The sequence below is a fragment of the Etheostoma spectabile genome, chromosome 5, assembly GCF_008692095.1.
Source record: "Etheostoma spectabile isolate EspeVRDwgs_2016 chromosome 5, UIUC_Espe_1.0, whole genome shotgun sequence".
NCBI classification, from domain to species: Eukaryota; Metazoa; Chordata; class Actinopteri; order Perciformes; family Percidae; genus Etheostoma; species Etheostoma spectabile.
In genome coordinates, this window is record NC_045737.1 from 20,756,009 (window position 1) to 20,776,661 (window position 20,653).

At 38.8% G+C, this 20,653-nt stretch overlaps 2 protein-coding genes across 10 annotated transcripts in view; both read right to left on the reverse strand.

The window, feature by feature from the left end:
• si:dkeyp-117b11.1 (B-cell linker protein) overlaps nt 1-5,284 on the reverse strand; it is a 9,596-nt gene extending 4,312 nt beyond the window's left edge. Inside the window, exons 1-9 of one of the 2 annotated variants that reach the window (XM_032515149.1) lie at nt 5,085-5,284; nt 2,180-2,205; nt 2,041-2,075; nt 1,891-1,928; nt 1,392-1,485; nt 1,219-1,286; nt 1,052-1,103; nt 865-939; nt 799-828 (exon numbers count right to left, since the gene is read on the reverse strand). In XM_032515149.1, the coding sequence (XP_032371040.1) occupies nt 799-828; nt 865-939; nt 1,052-1,103; nt 1,219-1,286; nt 1,392-1,485; nt 1,891-1,928; nt 2,041-2,075; nt 2,180-2,205; nt 5,085-5,231 (565 nt within the window). In that variant the 5' untranslated portion in view covers nt 5,232-5,284. Of the gene's footprint in view, nt 1-798; nt 940-1,051; nt 1,104-1,218; nt 1,287-1,391; nt 1,486-1,890; nt 1,929-2,040; nt 2,076-2,179; nt 2,206-5,084 lie in introns of both variants that reach the window. The other variant, XM_032515148.1, reaches the window with a different exon arrangement.
• Nucleotides 1-19,546, reverse strand: part of plat (plasminogen activator, tissue) — a 27,604-nt gene extending 8,058 nt beyond the window's left edge. Inside the window, exons 1-16 of one of the 8 annotated variants that reach the window (XM_032515142.1) lie at nt 19,418-19,512; nt 13,800-13,869; nt 13,440-13,529; nt 12,935-13,058; nt 12,569-12,703; nt 11,611-11,721; nt 10,568-10,742; nt 10,275-10,366; nt 10,008-10,182; nt 9,825-9,910; nt 9,626-9,691; nt 9,305-9,509; nt 9,063-9,199; nt 8,621-8,761; nt 8,313-8,461; nt 6,885-8,233 (exon numbers count right to left, since the gene is read on the reverse strand). In XM_032515142.1, coding sequence (XP_032371033.1) covers nt 8,066-8,233; nt 8,313-8,461; nt 8,621-8,761; nt 9,063-9,199; nt 9,305-9,509; nt 9,626-9,691; nt 9,825-9,910; nt 10,008-10,182; nt 10,275-10,366; nt 10,568-10,742; nt 11,611-11,721; nt 12,569-12,703; nt 12,935-13,058; nt 13,440-13,502 — 1,827 coding nt within the window. In that variant the 5' untranslated portion in view covers nt 13,503-13,529; nt 13,800-13,869; nt 19,418-19,512 and the 3' untranslated portion in view covers nt 6,885-8,065. Of the gene's footprint in view, nt 1-6,884; nt 8,234-8,312; nt 8,462-8,620; nt 8,762-9,062; nt 9,200-9,304; nt 9,510-9,625; nt 9,692-9,824; nt 9,911-10,007; nt 10,183-10,274; nt 10,367-10,567; nt 10,743-11,610; nt 11,722-12,568; nt 12,704-12,934; nt 13,059-13,439; nt 13,530-13,799; nt 13,870-14,876; nt 15,236-19,417 lie in introns of those variants that run through there. The other 7 variants (XR_004331888.1, XM_032515144.1, XM_032515141.1 and 4 more) reach the window with 7 other exon arrangements.
• Between the last annotated feature and the right edge of the window lie 1,107 nt (nt 19,547-20,653).

Below are 20,653 nucleotides of genomic sequence, written 5' to 3' on the forward strand. Positions count from 1 at the left end.
TGTCATTAGATTTAACTGTCATGTATACATCATTTTTTCATATTCCGTTTTGGAACATTGCCTTCTTGGCTTTGGTTAGTAAGATTACGATTAAGGAACATTTTCAGGTATTTAGAAATGTGTAATAGAGAGATTTTTCTGAGCAGTGCAACAGTGGAACACAGAGGACTATTCAAGCAGAGAATCTTACATAGTTTTCTCATGAAACTTTGACCTGAAGTTTTAGACAATCGGTCAACGTCAATCGGTGTGGAAATAATCTTCTATTGATGTGCAACAATGTGACTATTTTGGCAACATTATCGGTGCAAAGTGATGATTGCTTTGGTGTTCTTGCAGATTAAGTTGAGTCTGAGGCTTAAGATGCAGCTCAGTGGCACAACAATAGGTGGCAGTCTCTTCCATGTTTCAGTAACAGCTGCAGTCTCTGCTCATTCTGTTCAGTTCAGTTCTGCTTGTATTTATTCATTCCAAACAAACCACTGTTGCTGCTGGAAACATTACACACAATTCTTGTTTGTGCGCTGTTAGGATTTTTGTCTGGAGTGATCTATGAGATATCAGGTGTACAGCAGCTACAGCAAATGCAAAAGCTTTCACTGGGTGGGATTGTGCTTATCAAGGGATTGTATTTCTGTGGAAGCACACAACTAATAAAACAAATATGAATTTAAGTATATGAAGTTGTCATATTACCTCATTAATATATTAACCTTCCTCTCAGTGAACAGTCATTTTCAGGCTGTTGAATTTATTCTATGAAAGGCTTATTTGGGTTGGTAGAAGTGATCACTGCACCTTCTTCAGCGTTTGATGCAGGGCATGGAGAAGGAGCAGGGCATGGAGCAGGAGCAGGGCATGGAGCAGGAGCAGAGCGGACCGGTGGAGGAGGCAGCATTTTCTTTCTCCCAGGCTTCTCATTTCTGTCTATCTCAGGTGCTGAATACATGGGTTAACAAAATGAAGAGAGGTGAGGTTATACAATGAATCAACAAGATCAACAAATGCACTGTTGTGTGTGCATGCAAATTAATACAGATGAATGACTCACGTTTCTTGGTTTTGGGATCATAGAGGAAATCCTCTGCATGTTGTAGAGGTTTCTGGATGACAGATTGTTTAATAAAAGAAATGCATCATATTTAAACACATTTGAAATGTATTGGCGGATGCAGAGACACACAGAAACAGACTTTGAGTACAGTGAGCAGCTGTTACCGAGGGTTTGCCTGGTCTGGGTGGAGGTGCAACCTGTCTCTGCTCAATAGCAGGATTGGGAATCCTCTCTGCAAAAAGTAGCATCAAGCAAAAGAATTGTCAATAGTTTGCTGAACAGGAACTGTTTATACCCTAACCCTGTTGGCAGTAATGACTCAGTGCTGTGCCGTTACCTAGATAAACGTTCTCCTCCTCTTCTCTCGGAGGGACTTTCACAGCCGGACGCTCACAAGGAGGCGCTTCATACGTGTCAACGTCATCGTCATCCTGAGAAAATAAGAAAATGTATTACTATTTTAAAGGTGTATTTTCACAAATAGTCATCATCACATTAATACTCAGATATTAGTACAATAGTATCAGGTAATAAAACCAAAAAACTATGCAGGAAATCTCCTGCAGTTATATATGCTGTAAGCAACACAGCTCTGATTGAGTGAAAGGCCAATAGAAAAAACATTTTATAATTAATTTAGATATAGAAGTCTGTATTAGAGAGGGGGGTCGACTAGCAGCAATATAACATTCCCTACAATAAGAAGCAACAGGGCTTATGGAAATGTGGTGATATAACAAGAATAAGATGAAGATATAGATGATTAAAATTCCACATGTAGCACCTTTAATAATAGCACAAATTCAGTGTTGTTCAAGTGTTGTCTTTCTACTTACAAACTCATCCTGTGGCCACAGAAACGTCGCATTGTCATCTGTTGGGAAAAGACATTGATCGATAATAAAAGTCCATAATCTGGTGAGGAAACAAAGAAAGGAGGAATCAAAACATTTTCCTTTCTATTTGTCATTGAGGTTAAATCTCACCTGTCCTTCTGGGTGGAGCTGGAGGTCCACTGTGTCTGACAAGAAAAGAAGAGGTAAGATGCTGGAGTACCATTTTATTTCGTGTATAGTAATTTAACAGCAACATTAATGAGGTTTTGGTAAAGGACAGAATACTTACAGTTTCTTCAGTTTTCCAAGGAAGCTCTGAAAAATAGAACCCTCAGATAAGTATTTAGAGCATGCCTGTATTCATTTACTGGTAGTTATTTATCAGCTTCCTTGTCAGGCCCGAGTCAGTGGCTGCTTTTTGTGGAAGGTCACCAAGTATTGATTACCTGTACTTTTCTTCACTTTACTGCAATTTTAGGCTACTCTATGCTTCTCCACTACATTTTTTTAAAAATACAGTTACTGGTTACTTAGTAGATTCAGAGTAATACATGCAATGTAACGTATAACAGAAATGATTGTTAAGATAAGTTAAGCTAAGATGGGAATTCATTGACAAACGGGTAGTTTGTCAATAAATTCCCAGTATATAAAGTGAATAAAATTAGCTCCACTTTTACCAGCTGCAAGGTTGAAGTAACGCACACATTAATATATCAATAATTATCATCTAATAATATGACATACATTACTCTGAAATGGGCCATTTTGCACAAAGAGCACTTTTATTGTTGGCAATTACCTACATTTTGATGGTACTATATCTAACATAATGCATGTACATGATAAGGAATGCATGATTTTTACTTGTAACAGAGCATTTATACACTTTGTTACTTTTACACAGGTGAAATATCAAAGATACTATCTATTTGGTTGTAGATTTTCAGTATTCGCACTGTAACGGTATTTAGTTCTTGTAAATATTATCATCATGAGTTGTATCTTTTGTTTTTGGCTAAGCCGCCGCACCCCACAGCAATCAGTGTTGTTTTGAAGCACAGCTACATCCCTATTATTGGATCAAACACAGAAAAGCTCATCTGCGGGGTTTTAACTGAGGTTGGCAAGGGGGGACGATAATAAACGCACACGGCATGTCAAGTGAAAACAGGAAGTGGAGCGACAGTATCTGTTTTCCCACAGTGCCAGGCAGCAATAGGGGAAGAGTTGATGTAAAGTAAGTCATCATAGGCGGACAGAGAAGAAGGGAGGGACTCCAGAGTTTCTATTACTCACACATTGGCATACAAAATATCAAATTGTCACAGTTGCTTTACTGCTGATAAATGAGGAGCAGGTGAGAGATGACAAAAAAGGACGAAGGGATGTATTAGTGTTCTGCTACAGTATTTACAGTATGTCCTCCCACCATTTCTAAAAAATCTGCATTTTAAGGCCGGGTCAAGTTGCAGTGACAACGTTCTTCTTTGTTTTCAGCCTGTTACTTCCCTCTGATGAACCCCCCGCAAATCTCAGTGAAATGTGTTATCACCACCCAGGAGGCCAACAGAAGGAAAAAGGAAAAAGTCATGCAACCATGAAGTGAAAGCTGATGCAAACAAGGACAAGACACACTGACATTCATTCAAATGTGTTACTACTCAGACAATAGTAATAGTGTAGCTGTGTTGTCACTAGCAGTTTTATTAGAAAACAAATAACCAGCTAAAGTAGCTACTATAATTTTAAGTTTTTACACTTGAGAAGAAAGAGATATTAAAATGTAATGAGTATTTTTTTCCATTTTTAGTTGAGCTGACCAAATTATATTGACAGATTTTCAACACTGTCTTCTCTTTTCTTTTCCACATTAGTTTAAGTGTACTCACAAATCACAGACTGTACCTCCATTTTTTTCACGTTTGTTTTCAACATGTGAACCCACAGGGAACTCCTCCAACCACAAAACATTTTATCTGCATAAACTGTTGACAACAGCTAACTTATATTAAACCAGGAAGAAGGCTCACATGAGACTGTATTATTTGTTTTACCCCTCCAGGAATACTTCTGTAGTTAGATATTTACTATATACAATGATATCTGTGTTACCAAATTGGCTAGAGAGTGAATACGATAAGGATAAGACGTGTTTGCACTGTGAAAGAAAATAGGTTTGTTTTTCTGTGACATCAAGAAAATTTGGGAACATTTGCACCAGACAAAATACTAAAACTATTCAAAAAGATCCCCACCAAAATTAAACGTTGAAATAAACAAACTCCTTTCAAAAGTAGACACAGAGTTTCAGACAGTCTTTTTTGTTATTAGATAAATACATTTAGTCCTGCCTGAAAATTTGCAGACTGAACTCCAACACCATCTCTCAGTGAACAACAGCGCCTTCCAAACTACTGCATGGACATGTTTACTGACAAAGAGTCTGATATACATTACGGGAAAGTGATAGAAATATCACTGGCAAGAAAAGAATCTATGTTTCAAACAGTTCAATTCTAACAACTACAAACTAAATATGAAGCTTGAGATGCTTTATGTAAGTATTTGCAAGTGACACTATTTGTACGTATGTATGTAACGTATGTATGTGCAATGTATGTGCTTGCTGGCTTTCCAAGATATTTTAACTTGATACATTTCACATTAAAAACAAACAGTACTCAATTTAAAGTATCTCTTGTATCAACTATGATTCAATAATGTTTTGACATCCAAGTAAATTAAACTAAAACTTAAAGTGCAGATTGTTTGGTTGAAATCTGATGAATTCAACTTAGTCAACTAAGATACAAATTTTTTGGAAGAACGCTCAGAACAAAATAAACATTAAAGAAAGTTTAACAAACTTTTTGACCTTTATTCTACAGTAACGCACAATGCTGATACCAGAAGGTGTTTTTACTTTCAGATTATCTTCAAACACCATGAGTTGTCTGGGTTATTTTTACTGTTTGCATTCACACTCCCACACAATCTAAACCTTTAACGGTGTAGCTGCCATCACATCTTTCCACCATTCAGAACTCCCTAAGAAAACATGCTGAAGTAAAAGTAACTACATAGGAGGTTTACAGTTGACTCAACTCATTAACAGTAACAACACCTGCTTACTTCCTTCTCCCTCCACCCAAAGTTATCAGGATGTAAACCAAAATAAAAAGTTACTTTACCATTGCTATGATTTGGGGTTGAGTATCGCAGCTCAAGTCATGGGGAAATGTCTTTGTTTCGGTCTTTGGATGCAAATGGTGTTGGAGATCGAAAGTGAGCGATAGAGAGAGAATGTGAAGAGCAGCTCTAACTGATCTCATTTGCATTTCCTACCTGTGTGAGACAGACAGCCTCGCCTGCTGCCAGGCTGTCTGACTATTAATGACTGTACAGCTCAAACATGGCTTCACATTTCCCCACTGCAAACTGCTTATGGCCATATAACTGAATTTTATATAATCTGCTACAATTAGTAAATAACATCTTCTTTGTATTCCATCTGCAATCAAAGGGGAAATTAATTATTAACTTTTAATACACACATATGCTATCAATGAAGTACAGTACAGTACAGACAGAAGTAGTCAAGTGGGCTAAAACCAAAACATTTTATGGAGGACATGAACTGTAATTTACTGTAATACAAAATGCCATTGTTTGTTTTTCATTGTATTTACAGTTTTATCATGGAAGGTATAGTTTTCTGTTGTTTTCATCTATGTTTTTTTTTATGGGCATTTAATTCCTAAGTTTTTGTAATTTACATTATTAAATAGGACAGGGGCAGCTGTAATTTCCATGTTTTATGGATGAATAACGTGAACCTTGTTTTTTCAAAGGAGTGAAATTCACGTTTCCTACATTTTATGAACGAGTAATGGATACAGGCACAGTTCATCTACAAAACTTAGTTGGACAGGCAGACAGCATCAGAGACACAAGTTCTAATTTGTAAACGGGAGTGAACGAAATCTCACATACAGTGAGAAAGGTGAAACCTGGGGAGGTCAGTACTACCAAATCCAGCCCCTTGCAGATTTAGATCCGGCCCACATATTAATTTGGGTTCACAATCAATTTTGATCCACCCAGTTGTACGCCAAACCAAGAACACAGGAAAGTGTTTTTTAAACTGCAATTTTCTGATATTTAAAGCAGAATTTAGCAGATTTGCTTACTCTGAGACTCAGAAATTCTCCCAGAAGGAGAGAGTTTTCATATTCAGGCTGTGAAACAGGTTGTTGTTAAAAAAAATGTATCCTTGCTTTGCTTGATTTGCTAAATTCTATGATAGCTAAGGAATTCTTTTGATGACTTTTGTAGGGACAGCATACAAAAATGTCAGAAAAAGCCACAAATTTACAAAAAGAATACAAATGTCTGAGATAGCCTTAAAAGTCAGAACAAAAATGAGGAAAAAAGCTTGTATGTTTGTACGTAAAAAGGTAAAAAAATAAAAAAAATAATAATAAAAAAAGGTTAAAAGCATGTCAATAAACTCCACATTTCTGGCCCTTGGTGGGATTCTCTTTTTTCCAGTGTGGCCCTTACTGAAAATGAGTTTGACACCCTGGTCTATTACAAGATAATTAAACCGTTCAGTTCATCAGAAACATTAAAACTTGAATATTAAAGAGAAAAAACATGCAAACAAGTCTAAGAAGTATCTTCTCTGATTTGGACATTGCAGTAATGGTTCAGACACAAAAGCTAGAAGAAACATGTCATAATGATTAACACATTAACTCAACTGATACAAAAAAACTTTGTCACCTAATTTCCAACATGCTAATAGAATTTCATTAGTCATGGCCCAGAAATGGGCTTGAGGAAAGTCATTTTATTCAGAGGCTGATGAATTGAGTCCTTTTCATTGTTACCTCAGTGACCTTTGTGAAGCTGCCATGGTATAACTAATAAATTGGTGATTTATTGAAGATAATAAATTCCCTGGTCAAAAAGCATGGAGCGTAAAAAGATTTATTCCAAATATTATTTATTGACAAAGGAGTATGTTGCCAGATGTGGTTATATTGACAGTAACAATAAATTATCAAACTACAGTACAAAAGTAGCTTCTCCAATACAATATAAAATACACATAAATATTAACTTAGTAAAAAAAAGTCTAAAACCCAGTCACAAAACAAAGGGAGTTTGTTAGGTTTTGCAGCAATTAAGCAGTTTAATGTTAAATCAATATTCAGACAATATACATGCTATATACAGTACAAACTGGGCTCAACCCAGGTGTTTGGTGGAGAAGTTATAAGTTCGGAATATTTGATTTAAAAACAAACTTCCAGAGGAGGAGAACACAGAACAGGGTTTGTTGAATAGAGGGAATATGTCAGAGCTTCCACTTGTCCAAATCTAATCCCAGCTACACGGCAGAAAGGAGCTAAAGGAGTTAAAACAGCAGACAAAAAGCAGAATCTGAACCAGCAGATTCATTTTGTGTTTGGGGTCTGGAACCCCTAATGCCCCAAAGTAGGCAAATGCAGAACATTTTGCAATACAAGGAATTAAGCCAACATAACCTCACATCTAAAGGACAAGCGTGTAAAAGGCCTACATTCCTATGTGACATACTGTCCTGTGCAAAGTGAATGCTTGGGTTGAGTGTTCTTTTGGATTAAAAGCACTACTGTCCTTAGGTGTACCACTGTGACTTATTTGTATAAAACAACATAATGCCAACCAGAAAGAGCAGAGAAAAACACTGATATTTTCTATTCTTCCTGTAAGGTTCACTGCCTGAACCTGCAGTTTGGTGGATGCAATATTTAGAAAATGTTGTATGCATGAAGAGACAAAAAGGATTATCCAGATCAAAATGGCCCAGCAGCAGGCAAAAGCTTTTGTCCTGTGTTTTTGTCCATACATTCTGTCACATTCAACACAGTAAGGAAAACTTTAGAGCTCTGAGCTACATTAAGCATGAAAACGCAAAATTGTGGTGCTTCCTATGCACCTCTGTAGGAGTGGTTTAAAACCTCCATCATTTTGGATTTTATATAACAGATTAACAACAGAATAAGAGTTCTGTGGATCCCTCTGTCTATCTTCTCAATGATGAACATATATGCGTTTGCTGTTTTACCCATTGTGTTAATGGGTATGGCCATCCATCAACATCTTCTTTGCAGTCTCTCTTACTTTAGACCGGGTTGGCCTTAATTTTGCCATTGATCCAGTTGATGTAATGGGTGACACGTGTGTAGACCCCAGGCTTATCCTTCTGCCCGCACCCATCCCCCCAGCTGATCACACCCATCAGAGTCATCTTGTTATTGTTCCGACAGACAAGCGGGCCACCAGAGTCTCCCTGTTGGTGAAGGTCAAGAAAAATTAGAAAGAGTAAAAAGCATTGACTTAATGAGGAGGTTACGTGTAAAAAAGCTCACCTTGCAGGCATCATCCAGGCCTCGGGTGTCACCTGCACACAGCATGTTGGAGGTAACTGTGCGTCCAGACAGCACATCTGGGATGCAGCGCTCTTTGGGCCACAGGCGAACGAAACCTCTCTTAACACGCTCGGAGTACTCTGCAGAAACTGTGGAGTGAGGTTTTACATTAGTACTTTCAGCATCTCCTATCCAAAAACAAATCAGTTAAAGATTTGCGAAAAGGCTTACACTGCCCTCTGCTGGTTAGTCAAAACAGACACATTTGCCACAATAGTAGCAAATGCAAAAGAGGGATGTTTGCTTACATTCCGAGTCTTTTCCATAGCCTGAGATCTCACACTCAGTCCAGTCGGGCAGAACTAGCCCACGTTCAGGCAGACATGCAGGAAGAACCTCGGGGGAGTTCACAGCACAGATGCCAATGTCCGTCTTCAGCTTCAAGAGAGCTGCATGTGGAAAGTGACCAGAGGAAAAGTCAGGGTAATGTGAGATGAACACAGATGTTTTAACAAGCATTTGCTGCAAACCTAAGGTTAATCACCACTGCTGGGTAAAAATATGGTATCTAAAGTGTCTCAGACAATTGTCTTCATTCACTTTATAGCATGCCAAAACTCAAAACTTTTAAAATGCTAATTTTCTTAGTTTATGAAAATTTGACATTTTTTATAATAGAAAGTTTCCAGTAACAACAGTGATATATAGAAAAAAAATGTATGATTATTGTCTCTTAAAATGTTCACTCGCCAATGTCATTGTCAAATGATTCGTTGTCAAATTTCTCGTGGATCCAGTACTTCTCAACCTTGAAAATCTGCTCGCTGGTGGAATTCTGCTTCCGAAACGTTCTTCCTAAAATCACTTCCAATTTTTCTGCTTTATCACTGAAAAAAGATTGAAGAAGAGAGAATATGTTTGTTTGTTGCATCACATGAAATAATATGAATTATGTATTTTATATGTGTGAGAAGGATGTGAGTCATCCTTACTTGTCCTCAAAGCAGTGTGCAGCAGACAGGACCCAACACGAGTCAATGAGGACTCCACCACATCGGTGAAAGTGTTTTCTGTGTCGGGCCTGGTAAACATTAATGGCTGCTTGCCACGGCTGCTCCGTGATGTCGCTCTCTCTGCCCCCAAACATGCGGAACGCCGGGCGATTCAGGGTGTTGTCTAAGCGCTGGCCACATGTTGCTAGACAGAGCACAGGGTTGCAGGATGGTGGTTAAATAACCGTAAAAACTATAGACCACACACTGAACACATCAGAAGAAATGGACTCTGGGTAATTTTCATTGGATGGGTCCTACCTTTATTATTGTTGTCAGTGGTGGGGGCACGTGGGCCGAGAGTGCTGATGATAGCTGGACGTCTCGCTAAAAAAGAAAGTATGGTTATGTAAGTCTGATTGCAAGAAACTTTATGAACTTCTAGGATCAGTGTTGATCATTTCCCTTCTGTGTTTTAACATTGCTGCAATATGAAACTATGGTAAAAATAGAAACTCACAGCATTTAGGTATGTCACACAGCTCCCAGGTCAGCTTCATGTTCTTGTAGGTGTGACACCATGGACCTTCATCACCGTCGGGATTCCTATTAGATAAAGGAAAAAGAAATGCAATTAGTTATTTTCATCTTTTTGCACGCAAGGAGAACATCTAACAATGAATAATGGTGCTGGCATGTCTACCTGCAGAAGCTGTGGCTGCCCAGCCCCTGCTCCAATGCATTAGCTCTCCAAGCATTGTTGAGCTTACGCTTGACAACAGGAGAGTCCCACGGGAGACAACGAGAGCCACTCTTAGTGACAGATGCAGTGCCTCTGTATGACTGACCGGAGCCAAGCACACACTTTTGGTACTTATCTGATCCAAAACACACAGAGGAAGGGAGTGTCAAAGAAATTAATATTTTGATGATTGGCATTTCAGCATATTAGCTTTTGGTAATGCTCTACCTTCTGGACATTTGGGCATAGAACAGAACTCCCAGACAATCTGAGTGCCCTTATAGATGTAACACCAAGGAGTGCTGTCCTGGTCAGGGTTCCTGAAGGAGGAAATTAAAAGCAAGGGCAATGAGTAAACATGTTGGCACACATAAAGGATGAAAAAACATGTCCTAGTTCAAATTTGATCAGTATGTTTAGGGCAATGAGACCCCCACCTTCATTTGCATGGACACAGTGAATATTGGCAGTTAGTTCGCACAGATTCTCCAGGTTTAACAGATTATACTTTTCACACATACCTGCAGAAGTTGTGATTGCCCAGTCCAAGACTGCTGGGGTACCCTTTTGTAGCTGTGAACCTCCTTCCTCTCAGAGACGTAGAGTTCCAGTTGATGCACTCTGCTCCTGAATGGCTGATGCTCCATGTGCCGCGGTACCCTTCACCCTGCTCCACAACGCACTTCTCATTGGTGTCTATTGGAGTAAGAGACAAAGTTGAAATGGCTATTATGTCACAAATGTATATATGAGACTGATATCACTCTAAAAACTGACCTAATTCATTTATTCTGACACAATAAAGCAAGTTTATTGAATCTTTCAAAATATTTGGAAACATTATGAAAACATTGTTATATCTTATATAAGACATTACACTTACAACAACATGGCTTTTATATAGTATTTTTCCAATTAGTGGTTTTAAACAATAACCAAACATAAACTATGATGATCGTAAAAGCATTCAGATTTATGGAGTCTGGCCATTGTAACTCATTATTCGTTCACTGAAATCACTTGGTTGTGACCACTTGGGTTTACAAAACTATCCAAACGAGAGGGTGGGGTGACCCCAAAGCCTCCAACAGTCACCCGCAGAAACAAAAACATTCATATCCCAGAATGTCTTTCCGTGGTTAATGATTATTCTCTCCAAACCACAGGCCTATTAAACCTACTGTATGAGTCACACGGTCAGACTGTGACCTTATCTAGAGTCATTAACAAGTATGTAGAATGTTTTAATCAGTGTTGTGTCACCGGCCATCCTGTGATGGTCATGGCTGGGTTCAATGTTGCTTTAAGTAAAACCAATATGCAAATCAAATACTAGACATAGTGAAAGATCTGGGATTTACCCTGTTGCAACACAGAAGACTACATGAGATATTAAAGTCCTTTCATCCATTGTGATGATTTGCTGTTTTATATTTTGGGTTTTAGACTTGACAAAAAAAGGCATCACATTGGAGACTGCCTTAGACATTTTACGGGAAAAAATGTAATTGATTAACCGAATAAAAGCAGATTAAATGTGTAGTACAGTTTGTAGAGCACTTACTGATCTCACACTGTGTCCCACTGAAGCCTGGAGGGCACTGACAAATGTAGTCGGAAGTGTACACGGCCTCCTTACAGGTTCCACCGTTGTAGCACTGAGACACGTAGCAGTCTGTAAGGGGCAGACAGAGAACCAGTTAGTCAGTTATACGTCATCCAGTTTTTTAGAATAAAATTGGATTTAACAAATCGGCATATGATGTACAAGCCATTACCACTTGCGTATACAGAGAATTACATTTATGGATTTGGCCTCGTGTGTCACATTTTACGTAGACACATTGAGAAGTATGTAAAGGTCTGTGTGCATGGTTCATCCTGACTCTCGAACATCTTCCTAGCTTCACTTTTAAAATATAGTGACACGCCAATGGTTTCTTTCTAGAGCAGAACTAGTTTCATGGCATCACCAGTCCGTTTTTTTCATTTATTATTGCAACATTTCCTAAAGGCTAGCGTTCAGAATAACAGCATCCCACTCGCTCCCAGTGGTATGAGCTCACAGGCGGTGCAGTTTGGCGGGTTGAAAATGTGGTTGTAATTTGTCTGAGAGAGGGGCAATCATGATTCACAGAATTTCTCAATGACGGTGAAAGTGAGCACGAGAGCTAGCCTGGCAAGAGTATTTCAAACAATCTCAGACTAAACTAAACCCACTCAAAAACACAGAAACCCAACAGCTCTTCGTTTGGATGCACTGAAATAACAGGGATTTGGACACATGAGCCAAGCAAACCAACAAAAAATAATCATCTGAGGTTGTAACAGCAAGTTAGAGGTAAAGTAAAGCTATCATGAAAGACAGAGAGGTCAGTAAGGGCAGGCAAGCAGACTGACAGACATATGAGCAAAACAGAAGATTAAATTCTGCTCTTTGCAAACAAAAAAGTCTGATTAGAAAGAGACAAGAAAGTCTGCCAATCCACGTTTGTGTGTGTCTGCGTCTGTATCACACTCACTGATGACGGGGACAATATGACAAAGCTCTCGTCCTCTTAATGCACAACGGCAATACTCCACACGCTGTCCCCTCCATCGCAGCCAAGTGTCCCCAAAACCATGCACTGCTGATGTCTCACTATCCACACAATGTACTAAGAAAACAAACACAAACACAAACATAAGAAAACAGCCAATCAAACAGGAAGATACACAGAAAACGTAATCATGGTCACATGTAAAAGCGGTTACAGATATTAAAAAGTAACAAAAACGTAGAGGAACACAAACGTGAATTACAAAACAGTGAATTAGAAGAATCTGGTAATGGTGATGGTGGTGACAGTGTTAATAGGAAAGACAAACAGAAGTGTGATGGGGCTCACGGGAAGTGTCAAAGGAAGGTGAAGACTTCTCGATATGAATAATCAAAAGCGTCCGCCTGGCTGGTTGCCTGTCAGGCTCACCTCTGTAAAAACGAGTCCCTCTCTTAGTGCGGAGCAGCTCCACCTGCAATAGAAAGAAGACAATAAATACTGAGCAGCAGTAAATGGGAACTGGTTGCATGGCATTGGTTTCCAACCCGGGCAGCAAGTGCTTTTATTTTTTCAGTGTTCTGTGGAAATTAACTTGCAGAGTTGTCAAACAACACTTGTTGGTACATACGGGACAGTAGTTCTCCAATACCCAACGTTTAAGAGTTGGCTGCAGAACAGGGAGTTTCAAACTCAACAAATATCAAACAGATTAAATGTTTGCTCAGATGGATTTTAGACAACAAACGTTAAAGTGTACTAGGATAAGCTCTTAAGTGTGCAGGATTTGTAGTTAATGACCTGAAACATGCAAAAACTACTTGTGGTCCTCTGATGACAAGGATGTGTGACTTACATTGTCCGCTAGGCTACAGCAGAGAGCAGACAGGAGCATTAACAGTCCAAGTGTTCTGATCATGGCTTCTCAAGTGGTCTTCAGTTTGCTGGAAGGAGAAAATATGTTACATATTTTAAAACCTTTTTTTTTTTTTTTTTTACAAGCTAATACAGTCAAGATGGACATATGTAAGCTGCTGTATACCAAAAGGAGCTGTATGGAGAGCATGGATTTTATTGTTGTCTATAATAATAATAATAATAAAAATAATATAATGGACAATATAGAATACAATGTATATCCATCTAAATTCTTTTGTCATGAATCTTTCACTATTAATGAGCCTACAATTGCAGGAAAACAATCATTATTGGTAACTTTTCCGATTATACTGGTTCTCTGTTCAGCTTCCTTCCTCTATCCCTAAGCCTGCTACTGAGGGAGATCACTGGAGAGAAAAATGTTTCTTAGTTTTATAAAATTGTGTTGACTTCTTGACTTTCTTGTTGTTTTAACAACGTGCTATACTATATTTCTTTGTTGTCCAGCTTAATTTCCCTTTTATCAAAGTTTATCTATAACTTCCTCACCGGGAATAAACAGGAAACCGATTATCTTCGCTTTATGCTGACCCCCACATCAAACAACACAATCTGGACACAGCACGCACAACAAAAGGTTTCTGCACCATACTGACAGCATTCCTTCTCTAACAGAGCAGAGCAGCAGCTGTAGGAGGATAAAGTGACTCGGGACTTCAAAGGGAAAGAAGTGGAAACTGAAGGGAAAGCCTGGAGCAAGAAAAAGTTAATAATATCATAATCATATTTCCCTTCAATACTTTTAGAAAAGAGGATACAAAAGATGCCTGATAACAGACTTCCTAACAGAGGTTCCTCCTTTCTGTTTTAAAGTAGTCATATGCAGAAAAGAGGTACTGTATGGAGCAGAGCGCCTGTCAAAGTCAAGTGTGAGTAAACATGAGTCACTAAAGAAGGAGGGGGTGGGTGGAAGGCAGAGGAGAGAGGAAAATGGGAAAGAGATGAAAAAGAAATTGGCACACACAATGACCTTAATATAAAAACTTGCTTAAAAATAACTGGAAGATTTGACAGACACTTGCATGCAAAGATCCAGACATACAGCAGCAACCATGTGCATACATGCCTGCATGTTTTGTATTCTCTTCTCCTTTGGCTGCTTCTCCACTGACTCACCTTCTGTGGTTAACTTGGCTCAAAGAAAATATATCAGTGAGGTAAAACAGCTACGTTGGCAACCACACACACACACACACACACACACACAATCTCACACAAAGTGCTCAGGAACGTGGAGCTAATCAACACCCCTACGCACAAAGAATTACTGTTTATTCTGCTCATTGTTCTTCGGAACAAAGACTCCCTCTCAGGATTTGAATTTTAAAACACAGACATGCATTCACACACTCACCATTAAGAGGACAGGTCCCTTGAAAGCTATCCTTGCCTCACACAAATAAAACCCCTGTTGCCTTGCACTTTTACCCCCCAACTGAGCCTCACTGGCAGGGCGACAACAACACACTAGATCCCTAGTTTCCTTTGTGCAGCTGTTCAGTCGCCCCTCTCTTCAGCCATGTCAGCTATAAACATATGTTTCCTGCTAAAAAAACTGCCAGCGTGGGCCCCATGCATTTAGGAAATGTGCGTACATATCAACACATGCACGCACTAAAACAGATATGAAAATATTTGTACCCCACCCTTTTTAACAGTCTGTGGTATCTGACATGCAGAGGCCCTGTTTGGGCGCCAAAAACACTGCTCTTTTGATAAATGTAAATGTGCTGTATTTATATAGCGCTTTTCCAGTCTTAACAACTGCTCAAAGCGCTTTTACATCTACAGGAAACATTCACCATTCACACACATTCATACACTGTGGCCGGGGCTGCCGTACAAGGTACCACCTGCTCATCAGATAAACATTCATACACATTCACACTCCGATGCGCAGCACCGGGGGCAACTCGGGGTTCAGTGTCTTGCCCAAGGACACTTCGACAATGACTGCAGGGGCGGGGATCGAACCACCAACCTTCCGATTGGCAGGCAACCGCTCTACCACTGAGCCACAGCCGCCCCACAATGATAATCCCACAATGCAATTGGCCCGAGTTTGAAGTGTTTCTGTGGTCTGTCTTACAACATTTAATGCATATGAACGGACATAAACACAAAATGTTCATGAATAAGTCTCATTTACAGAATACAAATATTATGTGATTTACAGTGAGTGGAACAAACTCCCTACAGGTCACTAAATCACTAGCCAAAAACTGTGTTTTGTTAGTTGGAGTTACATGAATCAAAATCTCTTAGTAGTTTCAGCAATCAATGTATTGCACATTTTCTTTTGTAGAATAACTAGGGCTATTTGAGAAATATAAAACTATTTGATGTGAATTTGAGATTGTGTGGAGTTACAAAATGCATTTAGTTATAAATGATACTAAAGGTTTTACTTAAGTCAAACTACAAAACGCATGTCACGTACCTTTCTGACTGCACACTGCATCAATAGCCAATAAATAGCATCAGCAACTATTCAGTAAACACTTTACAGCCTCTTCTCACAAGGAAAATGGGACAAAAACAAACTGTGATTTTTACTTCAATAACATGTCAAGAGGAGCTACAACCAATAATGATAGCTCATTTTGCTCATATGGACAATCGCTATTGATATGTTGATTGGTAGAGAGATACAGTGAGCAAGCTTCTTTTAGAAAATGAGTAGGACACCAGCCAAGTCCCACTGGCACAGGTTAGGTCGTTTGTCTGTTATATGTCTGCCAATCAGTTAATAGTTGAAACATGTACAACCAAGTATGCAGCCTGAGGAGACTGTGGTTCCCCTAGTAGGTCAAATACAAATGAAAGAAATAAAAACATCTTTGGTATAGCAGCAGCCAGACTGTGAGTCAGCAGCAGCTTTATAGCAGCAGTTTTGGGATGCACCACTTTAGTAGAGCAAAACACACAACAGATGATGAGACAGACACACAAACACATGCACAGAACAAATGTTCAAAGCTAAAATGTAAATGATTTCCAATGTTGTTTATTCCCTATTGGTGTGCAATTTCCCCGCAATGGAAGATACTGGTCTTTAGTGCTAAACACAATCTTTTAGTTTTTAGCGGCAAGTTCACCGGACTGTGAATGTGCAATGATTGTGTGCTGAGGTTGTAAAGGTTGGAAGTGAGACATTCTGGTATTCCAGTAACCAGGCTGAAAAGTCTTATCCGGTGAGAATGGTTACATGGTGAGCAGGGAACATAGTTGCATCTGCATGTGAAGTTCAAATTATGGTTCACTTTATTCACTGGTTACTTTTTCTGTCTCTCTTCAATGCAAATGTCAGAACTGATGCTTAATAAAGTTTTTAGTGTGGGTGGACTGCCCATGCTGGCACCCAGGGGAGGAACTGGCAGAGGAAACATTAAGTTAGTTAAGAAGTTAGTTACTTCACAATATTTCTTAGAAAGCTCAACATTGTGGGATTGTAAAAGCTATTCCATTCTCTTGCCATAGCGGTGGCAGCAAATCTAAACCTCAAAACTTGTTTTTGAACTGGTTTGTTCTGCTGGGATCCCTATAACCTGCATACAACCGGTACAATACTTTTGAGTTAGGCGTTGTTCCCTCGTGAAAGAGGATTGCACATGTGTAGCATGTTTGCTGATAATGTGCTATGGCATGTAATGTCAAGTTGGTAAGCTACTTAGCAGTAGTTCTGCATTCTTTACCCTGGGGTTTTCGGGCAAGCTTCAATAAACCAGCTGTGATCCGTCTCTGTAATGTGCCCAAGAACAGAGGGCTGTATTGTTGTCTTTCAGCTCGCCTCTGTACATAATATGAAGCCTTGAACTTCCTATCAGAGAGAACCAACTCATAAAGCCAAAAAAGGTAGGTAGAAAGAGCAGGTGTTGACATTAGAAATGAGTATACGCGGAGGAGATCATAGAGCATGAGACAGCTACGTGGAAGGAGATGAAATAATGGAGAAAGGGGAGAAGGGTAAAAAAGAGAAAGAGGAGGGAAATGAAATTGAATCCCAGAGTTCAGCATAAAAATGGTGAGTAGTCCTGAGTCATCCCAGCTTCTAGGACTGCACAAAGACACATGGAAAAAGAAACACAGATGCGTTGATAGGATTTAAAATCTGTATTGAGGCCATTGAAATATGTAGGAAGGTTTTTGTCCAGATTCAAGTGAAACTCTGACTTAGTTTCAGCTCAGTATTGGTTTAAGCCTCATCTTCTGGCCTACTGTTCCCACAGTCTGATCCAGCATTATCCTCTGTCTGACCGACTCTTAACTTACAGCTTTAAGAACAGGCTGACCCTCTGAGTCACAAACATTGGTGTGAGGCACAAACACAGCTGACCACACTGCCGGGAAGGCAGATAATGGATACAAACTCTACTTTATCTCAACATGCAACAGTACAGAGTATCAGTGTAATGGAGAGAATTAGTCCTGACAGATGCCAAGGAGAAGAATCCTACAGGAGCCAGCTCCAGACTCAAATCCAACTCCTTAGCCTGATAAGAGCGTGCCTGTCAGTGATTCTGTGCAGGTTTTGTTTCAGAGTGGTACAGATACACACACACATACTGAAATGAATCACGGTATGTTAGCAGAGATGTACCTTGATAATAAAACACACACCAAGTGCATCAGCGGTGGAGCGGTGCATCATCATCAAAGATTTGAAACAACCTTGACAACACAAAGTACTAATTTACCTTGTGCTAAGTGTTTGGGGGTGAAGAGTGAGTGTGACACGGTGAGAAAAATCCTACGGGATTCTCACCATTACAAACAGGTGGATGTGGATGGAGAGAGGTAAAAAAAATAAAGAGCTGCTGAAGTCAGAGTGAGAAAGTTTTTGGATGCCAAATGAATGAGCGAGCACAAATGAAAAGACACAGTTTCACCTCCACACAAAGACTATGGACCAAATGTATGTCACTATAACCACAGTAAATCACTACGTCATTATAACCATGTGTTTAACCCTCATGCTGTCCTTGGATCAAATTGACCCGTTGTCCTATATCAGTGTTCTTTTTCAACTACCAAAAATGACAAGTACAAATCTCTTCTTTCATTAATTTTGGGGTGTTTTATTCAATTATAGCATTTGAAGAAAAGAAATTGAAGTGTTTTTGAAATAGTATTGAGTAAAAGTTGACATATTCCAGTCTGTGATTATCCATCAAGATCCAGTCCTTTGATTTTAGTGTAAATAATTCCTAAATTCTTCTTTTCTGACTCCAACATTAGGTATCATTTCCTATAAATTAGGTTTATTGACCATAAATTCCAAAAATAACTGTAAAACTAAAGTTAATAAGTTAGTGTTAAGTAGCGTTGAAAACATAAAAAAGAGACAAACATTGAAAAAAGCGTCAAAAGTGTTGAAACAAAGGGCAAAAACGTAAGAAAAAGTTGAAAACGTCGATAAAAAGCGTCAACAAAAATATTGATTTTCAATTTTGACGAGAAGACGACACAAGGGTTAAATGTATATTCCCTACTCTATTCCTGAAATGAATTTATAGATTTTTTGCTAATTAGCATTTAACAAGATGAGATAATCTTATTTTATAAGATAACTGTCTAATATAGGATTATCTAATCATTTAAGATTGTACTTTAAGAATTTACATATACTTAATATTGAATATTACTAATATTAGCCATATTTGGTCTAAAGAGTAGGCCTACTGGTTAAAATATCTTAGACAAGTATGTCATCTATTTATTCTTGACACATCACATAAAATAAAATGCTGCAGACAGTATCATCATCTAATGAAGATATGATGGCACGATTCATAATGAAACTAAATAAGAACCTTTAGCAGAAAACACCCAGATGCATACTCTGTATAGAGCTGAAGCATCTGAGTAAACTAAATACGAAAAACAAGCTCTTACCAAATTAAAAGTCTTCTGAATCGGTAACGTCTCAGTGTCTCTGCAGTGGTCAGAGTGTCCCTGGGATTTGTCGCTCGAAATGAGCTTGTTCTCAGTTTTTATCGGAGCTCTCCGGTTCTGCCGGTGCGTGAAGGGGCGGGGCTTAGCGGGGAAGTGTGGCTGGGGGCCCGGATGATGATGCAGCCTGCTGGGCGGTGCCGACGGGACAGTCCCAAGTGCCACAGGAGGTTCACAGAGCGAATCATACACTAACCTTGAAGTTAGGAAGTTTATAAAAAAAAAATACGGATCTATGTAATTCATAGGAAAGACAAAAAAGTCCAGGGTACTCAGGAAGTCGTTTGAAGGTACACTTTGAGGTCTGGAATTTAATGAAGTATAGAAAAAAGGGAAATCTTCTTAAAAAATGTTAAGCTTTTATTTTACGAGCTATTTCAAAATAGAAAATGTAAAATGAATAGGGAGCAGCACCCTTATTCAGGGTGTGTAATTCATAATTTTGTAAATCAGTCAACAGTCAGTGTTTGTGTAATGTAACTTAGACCTTTTTTCTAGATATTTTGTTCTACTAACAAACAAACACAAACAACAGATGTATATGGATAAGGGCAGAAATTTAGAACACTACGTTATAATCTTCTACTACATATAACAATATGCACAAAAACAAATAAAAACAAAGGTATTCTATAAACAGAAGCTCATTATGCACTAGATGTATATCATATTCACCATACAGTAAAATATCTGCAAAAGTATTTCATTTGATCAAGTAGTGTGTTTTCAAACTACTGGAGCTTTAAACTGACTTTGGTAAGCATGCAGGTACATTAAAACACACTTGTGTGGATGTTTCATTACTGGTAGTCTGTGATGGGTGCTATGTATCTGTGTGGTTCACCACCTGGCACCAGAAATCATTTGTTACAACACAATCCTCTTTATTCAACCCATCCCTTCCTCAGGAAATCAGTCACTTAGCCTCAAGAATAGCTCCATCTTTTCTTAGTACCAAAAGGGATTTTATATGCACTGGATAATTCATGTTCATAGTTTATACTGTCTTTTAAGTCCACATTAAATATGAGAACATGGTACTCTGGGATGTAGTGGGTGGTGGTAGGCTAGCTATTTTTGCATTTGTCCTGTTAGTTCCATCTGTGTTAGATTAGAGTGCACTCCCACTTCTTGAAGAAGAAAATCACACACAAACACAAACACACACACACACACACA